General features: G+C 44.7%; 1 protein-coding gene across 8 annotated transcripts in view; it reads right to left on the bottom strand.

Moving 5' to 3' along the window:
• Positions 1-14,644, bottom strand: part of LOC121293194 (chemokine-like protein TAFA-2) — a 221,729-nt gene that overhangs the window by 24,150 nt on the left and 182,935 nt on the right. For all 8 annotated transcript variants that reach the window (XR_005946455.1, XR_005946458.1, XR_005946452.1 and 5 more), the window contains exon 4: positions 61-213. Coding sequence is in view for 1 of the 8 variants with exons in the window: in XM_041216004.1 (XP_041071938.1) it covers positions 61-213 (153 nt within the window). In the remaining 7 variants the exon portion in view is untranslated. The remainder of the gene's footprint in view (positions 1-60; positions 214-14,644) is intronic.

Genomic DNA, 14,644 nt, shown 5'->3' on the forward strand with positions numbered 1-14,644 from the left:
AGTCAAACTTGGGAGTTGGGGAGAGGGAAATTGGTGTTAAAAAAGGGAAAGCAAACCTACCGTCAACACATGAAGGAGCAGCACGCGTCGTTCCTGCTACTTGTCCCGGGAAACAGGAGCACTTCACCGTCTGGGACCGCTCTTCGATTTTGTTCTTATTGCAGCATCTGTGCAGAGCCACTACCTCACAGGTGCCAGTCTTAACATGGTGAGCTGTGCAATAATAAATGAGCAGGTCAGTGGAAAGTCACTGTATGGAGATCACCACGTGCCATACCGGGGGGGCAGATTTAGCTCAAAGTACTGTCGGTGCAGCTTGACAAAGGGAATAATGTCTTCCCTTCAGAATCCATGGTCTCAATTGCAATGAAGTAAACAGTAAAAACTGGGAGGGAAAGGTCTTGTATACCTTAAACTGGAATGCCAGTAAAAACTGGGAAATAAGACCACTGCTCCAAACTGCTTTTTACCTTCTGGGCAGATTACCCAGTGCTGGTTTACAGAGTCCAGTGTTGACTCCCATCCCATTACCCCCACCCGCTTCCCCACCCAATAGATCATTTTCTTCCCGCATCCCACTTCCCACTCTGAGTTATTCAGCCCACCCATGCATAAAGGCAGCATTTGATGTTGGCACAGATGCAAAGAAGCCAAGCAAGTTCGTTCCCTGGCCTGTGCTAAGTTTGTTAACCTCAAAAAAAGTGATGATGGGAGCAGTACAATGGTCTCGTGCCAACGGAGGAGAAAGAACCTCCTGAGGAACCAATTCTGGGTCATATGTTAAGTATCTAATTCAGTCTAGTTGCCTCTAAAACCAGCTAGCACAGCAACTATAGATTATTGTCTCAATGGCGATCATGCAGAGTCTCTGCTGTTTAGATCGTGCAAAGAGGGATAGATTCCCACGATTTGTTAGTTAAGGCAAAATTGTAAAAAATGTGGATAAAGAATGCACTTATTGCTGGAAATATTGAACAATATTTATCAGGGAATAGGTACACTGAACATGAAAACCTTCTCCCCTCACGATGAAGATCATTTCCCAAATTAATTCAGTCATTCTGTGTGGAAGTAAACCTCTGGCCCTCTTGTTTTAGTTTATTTATTTTAAAATTCTCCAGAGCCATGGAGTTGAATGTTTCCGCAGGCACCAGAAGCCCAGGGTTGGGACCATATAAGGGTTCCAAGCCCATGATTGTCGCCTTGGTGGCTGCCAGCACAACTTTACGTGAAACAGACTCCTAATTGGCCGTCTCCATGTTCACCGGATGGGTTCACAAGGCAGGAGGCCTAATGAGAGGGCCCTCAGCAGTGGTCAGGATAGGTATGCGCTGCCCAGGCATAAAGGCGTGCAGAAGGGTACCTCAATATGGCAGCACTCTCATAAGCTTGCTGAAAATTTAAAATTTTTGAAGATCCTCAGTTGTTAGGGCCATCAGTGTGGAGGTCAAACCCCTCTACAGGATAAGTTTTGGCTGTGCCTGCGTACTTCTCATACCTGTGGCTCAGCCTTTGAGTCAGAGTCAGTTGAGGCACCAATAGTCCTCTGGCCTTAAGTTGCTGCTGACCTCTAAACTCAGCAGGGGGCAGTCCAGGAAAATATTGGTGGGTTCTGAAAATGGCCCATAAGTGGGACCTTAACTGCCCTAATTGGCTACTCACTTCTGTAGAACAGGTTGCCGATTCCTATGACAACCTGCCTTGGGAAACCCGTTTGGAGGCGGGACAGCATCTGGGAGCCATCCTGATGCGCAACGATCTGAATTTCCCCATTCCAGTCAGACCCCCTCCGCCCCTCCGCCCCTCCACCCCTCACCCCACCCACCCCCGCCTCTGAATTCACCTCCAACTCTGTGGCAAAATTCAGCCCAAGATACCAATAATCTATTTTTACTCTATGGTGCAATTCAAAATGTTTAATGTAGGCCTGTTCGCAGGTTTGTAATCAGACTTCAATTGTCTGTTTGTGCAGGCAGTCTTCAAACAGGGAACATTGCCAAATGCATGGGAAACAAGCGGCTTGGCATTTACATCAAGTAACACACTCATGAAGATGAACATCATTAACAGGGAGATTAAACTGTGAAACTAAACATTCTTAACATTTTAAAATGGCAAGTAGGCAATCATTCTTCAGAAGGATCCTTGAAATAAATCTGAGCAAAACCTAAACCATGCCAGCTTGACAAAATCCACAACGTTTGAATACAGTCAGATATTAAATTTAGCCAAAGTTCATTCCTATTCAAATGTATGACTGCAACCCCAGTCAGTTAGCCCTAACATTCGAGAATACCATTGTCAATTATCAAAAAGGCAAATATAAACTCAGTCTGACGTATTTAACGTTTGAAATAAAATATACTTGTACCTCAAAATTTTTATTAACTTGACTTCTAACAGTGGTGACCTTTGCTATGGACTCTGACATTTATAGCACCAGTGTAGAACTTAATTTCAGAGGGCTCTGACCTGACTATAAGGATACATTCTCAAAAATGTTTAGAGCACTCATTCAATATCCCTCCATGTGTTATTTTCAAATAAAATCAGCCATTTTAAAATAAATAGAGAAATGCAAACCAAATGTGCTATTTGTACCTGAGCTTTGCTTATCAGGAAATAAGCCCCCTATAATTCTCAATGGAGCCTCTGACCAGGCCAAGGGAAACATGACCAGGCCTAATAACTTCTTGTTTCTATGGCAACAGGCAGCTGCTCAAAGAGATGGGAACAGCATGTAAGCTTTCGTAATAGGTTAAAACAGTAAATTGTAGCAATTTAAGTTTTAGGAGACTGAGAATCTCCTCTATTTTCTATTTGCAGCAAGATTGTAAATGGAAGGAGGAATAACGAGCTTATGATTGCACTACAAGTTGTAACGAGGTGAAATCTTTTCCCTAAATTGACTCCAAAAGAGACCTTATAGCAACTAATGCCTATGAAAGGCTTCATTACCTCTGTTTACTCAATAGGCTTTGCACCATACATGCCAGCAGACTATTTGGAACATCTTTCAGAAAAGGCTGGCCAAGATGCTAAATGCTGTACTATAGATAATTTTATTGGACTAGTCTTAGTTATTTCTCATGATTTATGATGTCCTATGTACCCCCCCCCCAATTCCAGTTAAACTGTAGCTGTCTCCTAGCAATCTTTTATCTGTTTGGATAGTTTGTTCTAACCTCTAGGTCGGAATTCCATTTGGGGTGTAATGTTCAGATGTTGGGCGAATTTAAATGGCACACGCCTGACTGATTTCTTGTCCCGCTCAATGAACACAGTAACACTTTGTTGGCTTAATGTCAAAGGTGTCATCGGATTAATTCAAGTCAGTCTTCCCTTCTATCCCAACATCACACCTCAACTGAGACTAAATAACATAGGTACAACATGTCTGGTTTTAGACGGCACATAATCATAAGAACATAAAAGACAGGAGAAGGAGAAGGCCTAACTTGGAAATATATCGCCATCCTTCACTGTCACTGGGTCAAAATCCTGGCACTCCCTCCCTAACAGCACTGTGGGTGTACCTACACCACATGGACTACGGGGGTTCAAGAAGGCAGCTCACCACCACCTTCTCAAGGGCAACTAGGGATGGGCAATAAATGCTGGCCCAGCCAGCGAAGCCCACAATCTGTGAATTAATTTTTAAAAATACAGCCTGTCGAGCATGCTCCACCACTCAATGCAATTATGGCTGATCTTGGGCTTCAACTCCACTTACCTGCCCGCACCCCATATCCCTTGATTCCCTGAGACACCAAAAATCTGTCTATCCCAGCTTTAAATATATTCAACGATGGAGCATCCAGAGTGCTCTGGGGTAGAGTATTCCAAAGATTCACAGCCCTTTGAATGAAGAAATTTCTCTTTGTCTCAGTCCTGAGACTGTGCCCCCATGTTCTAGGTTCCCAAGCAGGGAGAAACAACCCCTCAGCATCTACCCTGTCAAGCCCCTTCAGAATCCATTACATTTCACTGAAACCACTTCTCATACTTCTAAACTCCAGAGAATATAGATCCAATTTACTCAGCCTCTCATCATAAAGCAATCCTCTCATCCCAGAGACCAATGTAGTGAATCTTCGCTGTACTGCCTCCATGCAAGTCTTTCATTCCTTAAATGCAGAGCTTACAAACATACAAATTGGGAGCAGGAGGAGGCCACTTGGCCCTATGAACCTGCTCCGCCATTCAACAAGATCTTTTTAACCGCAACTCCATATTCTCGCCAAACCCCGATAACCTTTCGCTCAAAACAAATTAAAGATCAGTGCTTCAGGTTTGGTCTCACCTAAGCCCTGTACAATTGTAGCAAGGCTATCAGTAGGTACATTTGCTCACCGAGCCATGCTGTCTACAGCAACTCTCAGACACTTCCCTTAAGGATGAGATAGAGTATAAAAGACACAAAGAGAATCAAGTAATATTTCTTAATATTTCCTTCACCATACTAACAGTTTGTTCTAATAACATCTGATGGCTTTGGTGTAGCAAGTGTTGTTACTGTCAGACTCTTGAACTGTGTCATTGAATTGTCATCCTTCAGCTAATAGTTCTCACCTAGCTGTACCCAAAAAAGAGTTGTAAAAGCTGACAAAGAACAGGGTGGGGAGAGGTGGGAAAGCATCTCAACAAAACAACAAACAACATACAACTGAAAACCAGTTAATGAAAATAGGTTCATGGCCAAGGCCACGATGAATTAATAAAATGAATTCATTTTTATTGCACTGAGTAGAAGTATTTTTTATTTATGTCTTGGGAGAACTGGAACTCAGGACCTCCGATTTGACATACAAGAAGTAGCTACAATGAGCTACATGACACATGAACTTGTTATATCATTAGCTGCAGCTAATCCATCAAATGTTTTCAAGAGCAACAAACAAACCGCATTGATTTAGACATCGTTGAAAGGGGGCAGCATCAACTTTATTTTCTATGGCGATCCGTAAAAATTTGTGACCTTTGATGTATTTTTTTGGCACATTTCCCAGTGTTTTGAAGTGCAATTGAGGCTCGTAGAGATGCGACCAAACAAATGGGACAAAGACACTAAGACCAGAAATTTACACTCCCCCCACCGGCAGGTTTTTAGGCTGGTGGGATGGGGCCGTGAAATTGAAGGGACAGGGTTCTGCTGGGTTCACGCCCCCCCCACCACCCCCCCACCGCCCCCCCCACCCCCCAACCCCCCGACCACACAGCAATTTTACACTGGGGCAAGCGAGGCCTGATACGGAAAGCCCACCCATGCCCCATTTGAGGCCCTTATGTGGCCAATTATTGGTCACTTAAGGGCTGCTTCCAACTCAATTTTTAGGCTGGCGGGAGGATTGGAGTCACACTTCGGGCAGGAAGTGGAGGGGGAGTCACATCCATCAGAAGCCCCTTTCTGAAGTCGAGCGCCCCTTCCCCAAGATGCCATTCGCTCCCTTCACACCCCCACCACCACCCCGCCAAGGCCGCCCCTATCCTCTCCACCCTGTGACACCTTGAACTTACCTTGGCCTCTGGTGCACGGACTTGGTCTCAGGAGTCCTCCTGCATTTCTTCTCTGTCCACTGTGGCTGCAGGGGCTGGGGAGCTGCCAGCCAATCAGTTTGGCCGGCAGCTCTCTAAGGCTGGACTTCTTTCCTGAGTGAGGGGCGGAAGTCCCGCCTGCAGCCACTTAACACTCATTCAAGCGTGAACGGCTGCGGGGCACTCGGATTCGATGGGCACGTGTTCCCCACCGACTCTTCAGATGGTGGGAAGTGAGACCCCCACCATCTGAAAAATTCAGGCCAATGGTAATTGCATGGGTCTTTGAATAGGAAAGTTTGAGAAAAATCTGGTATATTGCTTTATAAAAAAATTACATAAAAAGCCAGGATTGGGAGCTACATCCTAATCTCCAATATCCACATGAATGAGAAATTCTCCCCCAACTTGCTGGCAGATGGAGATTGTCTTGTTTTCTACAGAGTGGCGATAGGTAGTATTCAGCAAGTCCAATGCCACTACAAGCTATAATAAGCCTCAAAAATTAAACTGTTTACATTGTATAAAGATACAACAATTTTCTACATTGTCAATTGACTTACTTTGACCTTTGAAAACCTTGGAGGTGAAATTGGGCTTGGAGTTGAGAACACAAAACAGTTAGGATGGCGCTGATCACTTGTCATACGTCCTGCCTGCCTGCTATTCAGTTCAATTCACTTCATTAGACCACCTGAATAGTAGGCTCTATTTTTACGGTTAGTGAAAGCAATTCTGCCAATTTTACATTCCCACCTATGTCCAATTTTAACCCCCACCAGGCAGTGATTTTTCTTCAGTATACAGACGAATATGACAGATAATCAATCATCCCAGCAACCACGTCACCCCAGAATCAATAGGGAAATATTTGTCTCTGTAATGACTTGACAGAGCGGACAGGTTGCAATAAGAAACAGATAAACCCTATTACAGAGAGCTTTACAGATGCTACATGCTCGATCAGGACTCTCGTCAGGCAGCCCAACCCCTGGATTACCCGCACTTAGGAGTCATTGGTCGGAGCCTCCAAGAACATCACATGTCCTTTGATAGACAGCAGGAGAGGCTAAATCTTCAATTACTACATTTTCTCCCCCTTTAGTTTTGTTACAGTTTCTATTTACAGAGAATATTTGAAAATCCAACAACATATACATATATATAACTTCAGGTGATTAAAGATTAAGTCTCTGATTCAGTTAGAGCAATGTAGCTCTATCACTTGAGGTTCTTCCGCAGGATCGACATGATCAGGAACTCGGTCATGAGATACATCATTAGAAAGTGGCAGTTTTGGGTTTGGCAACTCCACAGAGACATCGGGCTTTTCTGTTCTAGGTCAATTTGTCACCTCAGGGATTGATGGTTTGATGTTAATGACAGGCAGAATAGTTGGTTGTTGGAATGTCTCTCTATAAAGGGTATGGTCCACGTGTTTTAGAACGATCCTGTCTTCCACTTCCAACTGGAAGGATAAGGGACCAGTCTCTGAGACAATGATTCCAGGAACCCAACAAGGGAGTCCACTTCCGAAATTCCGCACAAATACTTTGTCTCCAACAGTGAATATGCAAGCTTTCCTGTGAATGTCGTGATTCAATTTTTGATTACTCTGATTCCTCTCTACCTTCCCCTCTAAGTTTGGAAACATCATGGCTTAACCTTGTACTTAGTTGGCATTTCATCAATAATTCAGACGGTGTTGAACCTGTAGACGAATGTGGTGGTGTACGATAACTGAGAAGAAAGTGGGAAAGTCGAGCTTCTAGAGTAACTCCTGATAAGCTCGTTTCCAGATTTGAAAGTTTGCACAGCTCTCTCAGCTAAACCATTTGATGAGGGATGATATGGGGCTGTTTTAATGTGTCCATTAATGATGCCATTAAATTCATGAATCTCTGAAACTCTGTAATGGTAAAGACTATACTGTTGTCAGAAGGGGAGGTGGTATTGTCATGGTACTGGTATTCCAGAGTCGCAGGGTAATGGCCTGGGGGACTTGGTTCGAATTCCACCATGGCAAATAGCAACATTGAATTCAATGTAAAAAAACAAAAAATCCATGATGGTGACCCATGAAACCTTTGTTGATTGTTGTGAAAACCCATCTGGTTCACTAAATCTGCTTCCCCCTGATCTAGTCTGGCCTACATGTGACTCCACTCCCACAGCAATGTGATTGACTCTTAAATTCCCTCTGAATAAGGGATGGGTAATAAATGCTGGCCTAGCTGACTTATAAGTTTGAAAAAAAACAACAGTTCCTATGTATGCTCAAACAATGATACAGCCTCTCAATGTTGGTGATCTGATATACATCCATCTATTTAGAGCGTGCATGTGTGCAAAAGCATGGTACCTAAGCATAGTCCTACCATAATCAATATGTAGCTTAACCCCAGGGTCAGCCAGGCCACTCCTGTGGATGGACACAGTGGAGCTAAAACAGGTAACTTCTATTGTTGCTGATAGTGCTTGACCATTCTGTCAATGCCTGGCCATCAGACATAGCTTCGCACAAGCATTTTCGTCTTCGATATGCCTGGATGCGCACTGTGAAGCTCTGTCAAGAGTGGTTCTCTTCCTTGCGAAGGGATGACGGCTCTTGACCCCCACAACAAAATTCCATCTTGACAGCTTAACTCTTGTGCTTCTGGCATGGAATGGTCTCAAATCTTCAGATACAGGCAAATTTGACCATCCTGGCAAAGCAAAGGGTAGAATTTTCGGGTTGGCGGGCAGCCGTGGTTGGCAGGCCTGGGAGAGGGCGGGGATTGGGCCCTTGCCAATGATTGGCCCCCCCGACCACGATTTCACGCTGGCTGGCCAATCAGCGGCCAGCCAGCATGAAAGGCGCACCGAAAGGCTCAGCGTTGCCAGGGTGGAGATGGGAAGAGGACGAGCGCTGAAGTCAATGCGGGTGCAGTTGAGAGCAGTAGGAAAGCCCCCTGAAGGCAGAGAGCTGCCTCAGGGAGCTGACGAATTTAAAATCAATAAAGACAGAACTTAAAATCTGGTAAAAATGTCCACGTATCGAAATGAGTCAGCTGTGCGTAGACGTTATAAAAATTCTGTGCATAGATTTTTACTTTTTTGTATTTAACTGTGGAAACCTCATCCCGCCCTTGGATGAGGTTTCCTGAAAAATGCAAACACCACCTGACCAATTCGCCTGCCCGCCAACCGTAATGTTGGACGGGCGGTGAAAGATCTCTGTTAATTGATACTCTAATGGCTTTAATAGACCTCTTAATTGTCAGCAGGTCCGCATGAGAGTTGGCAGCACGCCTGCCGACCGAAATATTGTGCAAGCGCGCAACAACAGCATCAGGACACGCACCCGACATCTTCGCGCGTTATTTCACATCCCAGCATGGCAGGCACGCACCAGCTCTGCCCTCGCTGCCCTAAATCTCTGACTTTCGACAATATTGGATCTCTGTTCATCCAATTTTTAATTTACTTGGCACACACAGGCGTAGAAATTCACTGACAGCACAACTTCTTGTAGAACAGGGGCTAGTAATGGGAGACAGCTGAGCGCGTCCATATTTGCAATGTGTAAGTCAGGACGATACATACAGGTACACTCGTACGCAGATAATATCAAAGCTTAACATTGTATTCTTGCTGATGCTATTGGGGAATGGCCTTATCCTCACTGAATAAACCCACTAACGGGTTATGATCCGACACAACAGTGAAATGCTGTTCATGCAGATATGGTGGTATTTCTTCACTCCGAATTCCACCAATAAACGTTCCTTTTCTAGTTGAGAATAACCCTTCTCAGCTGCGGAGAGGGTTCTCGAGATTTAGCCAATGGGCCTTTCTGATCCATTTTCCATTCTATGTGATAATATAGCTCCCAAATCATAAGGAGAGGCATCACATGTTAATACCAATTCTTTCGACAGGTCATAGTGTACCAATAAACACAACAAATGCAACAGTTTCTTTACTTTCACAAAGGCTTCTTCCTGTTGCGAATTCCACAACCAATGGTGATTCCTTTTTAACAACAAGTGTAATGGTGCCAATAAGTTGGTAAGTTTGGCAAGAAGTGGCTATAGTAGTTGATCATACCCAGGAAAGACTTGAGTTTGGTTACATTGGTAAGTGAGGGCGCACCTTTTATTGCCCTAACTTTCTCTTCTACCAGATGCAAACCCAAGGCATCCACCCTGTGACCCAGGTAAGTAACTTCTGGTGCTTGAAATGTACATTTTTCTTTCTTTAACCACACGCCAGCTTCCGTGAATCTTCTTAGCACCTCCTCCAGGTTGGCCAAGTGTTCAGCCTCGGTTGACCCTGTGATCAGAACATCACCTAGGTATACTACCACTCAGGGAAGTCCTTGCAAAAGACTCTCCATTGTCCTTTGACAGATTGCACATGCAGACGATACTCCAAAGTGTGGGCGAGTGTACTGATTGAGACCCTTGTGTGTGATAATAGTGATAATAGTATCCTCTAGGTGTGCTATCCAGCTCTAATTATTGGCAAGCATGGCTCATATCCAATTTTGTATAGGATTTGCCTCCAGCTAACTTTGCATAAAAGTCATCTATCCTTGGAGTAGGGTACGTATCTAGTTTTTTAGCTGTACCTTGAGTGCCGTACCATCCATTCCTAATTAGCACATTCGTTTAGATAATATCACCAACTTCAACACCTCTGTGATTTTTGGTTCTTTTGTCTGTGACATCTTTTGATAATCTGCTCCTATCACTGCTGCTTGTCCCTACAACCACACCACCCCCCTCCACTTCTCTCCCCCCACCCCCCACACCCCCCCACACCCCGCCAACCTTAAACCAGCTTATATTTCACCCCTCTCCTTGGATTCACCCAGTTCTGTTGAAGGGTCATGAGGACTCGAAACATCAACTCTTTTCTTCTCCGCCGATGTTGCCAGACCTGCTGAGTTTTTCCAGGTAATTCTGGTTTTGTTTTGGATTTCCAGCATCCGCAGTTTTTTGTTTTTATTACATATCTAGTTTAGCTGCCTTGTTTATGGTCAATTTATAGTCCCCATAAATACATATGGTTTGGTCAGGCTTAACCACAGGAACTCTGGGTGCTGCGCATTCCAAGAGTTGGACATGTTGGATGATGTCCAGCTTTTCTAACCAGCACAGTTCTGCGTCCACTTTCTCCTTCAATGTATAAGGCACAGGTCTGGCCTTACAGAAATGTGGTGTCGCCTGAGTATTTTTGCTTGCAAGACTTTTAACTTCCATAATTCATCCCGAAGTACACTGTCGTATTTCCTTAGCAGTTCAGGAACTCCCCCTGTTTTCAAGTGAAATATTTCACACCAGTTGAGCTTGATTTTATGTAACTAGTCTTGGCCTAGAAGACTAGATCCTTCTCCTGTCACTATTATCACTAGAAGCTGAGTTGTCTGTTGTGTATAAGATACTGGTACTGTGGCGATGGCCTTTACCTGAATATATTCTCCAGTGTATGTCTTCAATTTAGCAGTTGTCCATTCCAGATTCAGTGGCTGGGTACCTTCATTTAGGTATTTAAACGCAGGCTCTCCCACCCGTGGTTGAGGCTCTCGTATCTACCTCCATTACTAGTGGCTTCCCATGAACTGTATCATTTAGTGTTCCCCAAGTCGCAGTCTTCTGCCAGTTGCCTCAGCTTCACTATATAGGTTATGATGGACTCTCCTGGAGCTCTAACTCTGGAATTAAACTTAAACCATTGCATCATTGTGGGTGGCTTCGGCTGGAAATGCATTTTCACAAGGTCCACTAATTCATTAAAGGACTTAGAATTGGGCGCGTCCGGGGCCGTCAGGCTGTGAATGAGATTGTACGTCTTGCTGCCACATACACTCAAAAGGATTGCTTTCTGCTTTTCATCTGCAGTAATTTCTTTCACTATGAAATAAAAACCAAGACGCTCTACATACTGGCTCCAGTCTTCCAAAGTGGCATCATAAGGATCGATTCTGCCAAAGAATGGCATGACTGGTGAGTAGTCTTTTCTTTTTTCTTACATTCACAAGGCGAGGTGCAGCGTCGGAGCTATTTTACCCTCCTCGCCCAATGGAATGACTTGATGGAGCAGACAGGTTTCAACAAGAAACAGATAAACTTTATTACAGAGAGCTTTACAGATGCTACATCAGGACTCTTGTCAGGAACCCCCACTTCTTGGGCTGCCTGCGCTTAGGGCTCATTGGTCAGAGCCTCCAAGATCATCACGTGACTCCTGATAGACAGCAGGAGAGGCTATACCTTCAGTTACTACACAGTCCCCAACAGGGGCTGAGAACACCTGCAAACTCTTCACTGAACTAGTAATCCAGAGGGCCAGGCTAATGCTCTGGGACACGGGTTCAAATCCCTCCGTGGCTGTTGGCGGAATTTAAATTCAATTAATAATTCTGGAATTAACCACTAGTCGCAGTAATAGTGACCTTGAAATTATCATCAATTGTTGTTAAAAACCCATCTAGTTCACTAAAGTACTGGAGAGGAGGAAATCTGCTGTCCTTATCTGGTCCGGCCTACATGTGACTCCAGACCCACCGCAATGTGGTTGACTCTTAACTGCCCTCTGAAATGGCCCAGCAAGCCACTCGGTTCAAGGGAAATTAGGGATGGGCAACACATGCTGGCCTTGCCAGCGATGTCCACAACCCATGAAAGAAAAATAGAAAAAAATTGAACTCCAAGCTAGAGAAAGCATCACTGCAAGCAAGTGCACTCTGAAACATTGCATCCTATATCAAAAATGGGCATCTGCAGTAGCCAGGGTACACATTTGACCTTCCATACACCACTTCCCACATGAAAGCCTACCCCAATAATGTCAATATTCAGCTGTTTGACATATATAAGGAGAAGCCTCTGACAAAATATTGCCTTGGAGTCAGCAGTAGCAATGAGCACAATCAGTTTTGTACTTGGTTTATCTACCCAGAAAACAGTTCTGCCCAAGTCAAAACATGGCAATGAATCTCTGGCACACGTGTGCAAAGCTTAAAACCTGTGCAGAAGATATGGTTCACAAAATCCAGAGAATCACAAACATTTCAGCCATCGCATTAGCCATTGCGCGAGCGTGAACTGGACTTGCTATCTGCCCATTCATAATATGAGTGGTTGGCAATTATGTTCTTGATGCAGTACATATTAAAAAAAAATCTAAATTCTGACTCAGCCTATGAGCAACAGTGGTGATATGGGCCAGAAATCCAAGCTGATCTGGTTTTAGAAAGTTCAGCAAAATCTGGTCACAGGTTGTAACCGGAAATGAACACAGCGCTGCCTGCATTGCAGGACACTAATAGGCCATGATCCATAAATATTTATGTCCAATTAGAAAATGAGCAAAAGGGGACTGGCAGATTTATTTTTAAAAAACTGGCCGAATCCCCAAACAGCTCACAAACGGAATTAATAAAGTCCGTTGCTGAAAAAAGAGATCTGCTTTTCGTTTTTGCATTCATCAGGGCAGATTCACAAGGATACCTAATCTCAAAAGGGAACAACAATTTACACTGCATGAGAAGATGGTGCTGACTGGTTGGCAAGCGGAGTCTGACTTGTAGAGGCGTTGCCATGGAGAATGCACCAGGGAACAGTTAACTGCCAAGCTTTCGTTTAAATTCAAACCAGGCAGGCTAACTCTGATTGGTCAAGGTATTGCCATGGGGAATGAACTGGGGAATACCTGTCCCCGAGCTCTAGTTTAATTGAAAAAGGCGCATTGCATGGACATGCTCTTCCTGTTTGCAAAGGGCAGGGCCTTGTGGCTTTTCTCATTCTTTCACAAGACATGGGCATCACTGGCTAGGCCAACATTTTTCTTGCCCATCTCTAATTGCCCTTGAGAAGGGGTGGTAAGCCACCTTCTTGAACCGCTGCAGTCCATGTGGTGTAGGTGCACCCACAGTGCTGCTTGGGAGAGTGTTCCAGGATTTTGATCCAATGAAGGAACGGCAATATACTTCCAAGTCAGAATGGCGAGTGGCTTGGAGGAGAACTTGCAGGTGGCGGGGCTCCCATTCATCTGCTGCCCTTGTCCTTCAAAGTGGTAAAGGTCGTGGGTTTGGAAAGTGCTGTCTAAAGATCCTTGGTGAGTTGCTGCAATGCCTCTTGTACACACTGCTGCCACTGTGCGTCCGTAGTGGAGGAAGTGGATATTGGAGGTAGTGGATGGGGTGCCAGTCAAGTGGGCTGCTTTATCCTGGATGGTGTCGAGATTCTTGAGTGTTGTGGGAGCTACACTCATCCAGGCAAGTGGAGAATATTCCATCACATTCCTGACTTGTGCCTTGTAGATGGTGGACAGGCTTTGGGGAGTCAGGAGGTGAGTTACTCACCACAGAAACCCCTGCCTCTGACCTGCTGTACTGTATTTATATTGCTGGTCCAGTTCAGTTTCTGGTCAATGGTAAACCCCCAGAATGTTACCAGTGGGGGACTCAGTGATGCTAATGCCATTAAATATCAAGGGGAGGAGGTTGGATTCTCTCTTGTTGGAGATGGTCATTGCCTGGCATTTGTGTGATGTGAATGTTACTTACTCCTTAACAGCCCAAGCCTGAATGTTGCTGCATATGGGCACAGATTGCTTCAGTATCTGAGGAGTCGCAAACGGTGCTGAACATTGTGCAATCACCAGTGAATATCCCCACTTCTGACCTTATGATGGAGGAAGGAGGGAGGTGATGATGAAGCAGCTGAAGATGGTTGGGCCTAGGACACTACGCTGAGGAGCTCCTGCAGTAATGTCCAGGCACTGAGATGATTGGCCTCCAACAACCACAACCATCTTCCTTTGTGCTAGGCATGACACCAACCAGCAGAGTGTTTTCCCCTGATTCTCATTGACTCTAGTTTTGCTCAGGCCCCTTGATATCACTCTCAGTCAAATGCAGCCTTGCTGTTAAGGACAATCACTCTCACCTCGCCTCTTGAGTTCTGCTCTTTTGTCCATGTTTGAACTAAGGCTATAGTTCTGGTGGAACTTGACTGAGTGTCAGTGAGCAGGTTGTTTCTGAGTAAATGCCACTTGATAGCACTGTTGACAACCCCTTCCATCACTTTGCTGATGATCGAGAGTAGACTGATGGGGCAGG

This window comes from Carcharodon carcharias, chromosome 21 (genome assembly GCF_017639515.1).
Source record: "Carcharodon carcharias isolate sCarCar2 chromosome 21, sCarCar2.pri, whole genome shotgun sequence".
In the NCBI taxonomy this organism is placed as follows: Eukaryota; Metazoa; Chordata; class Chondrichthyes; order Lamniformes; family Lamnidae; genus Carcharodon; species Carcharodon carcharias.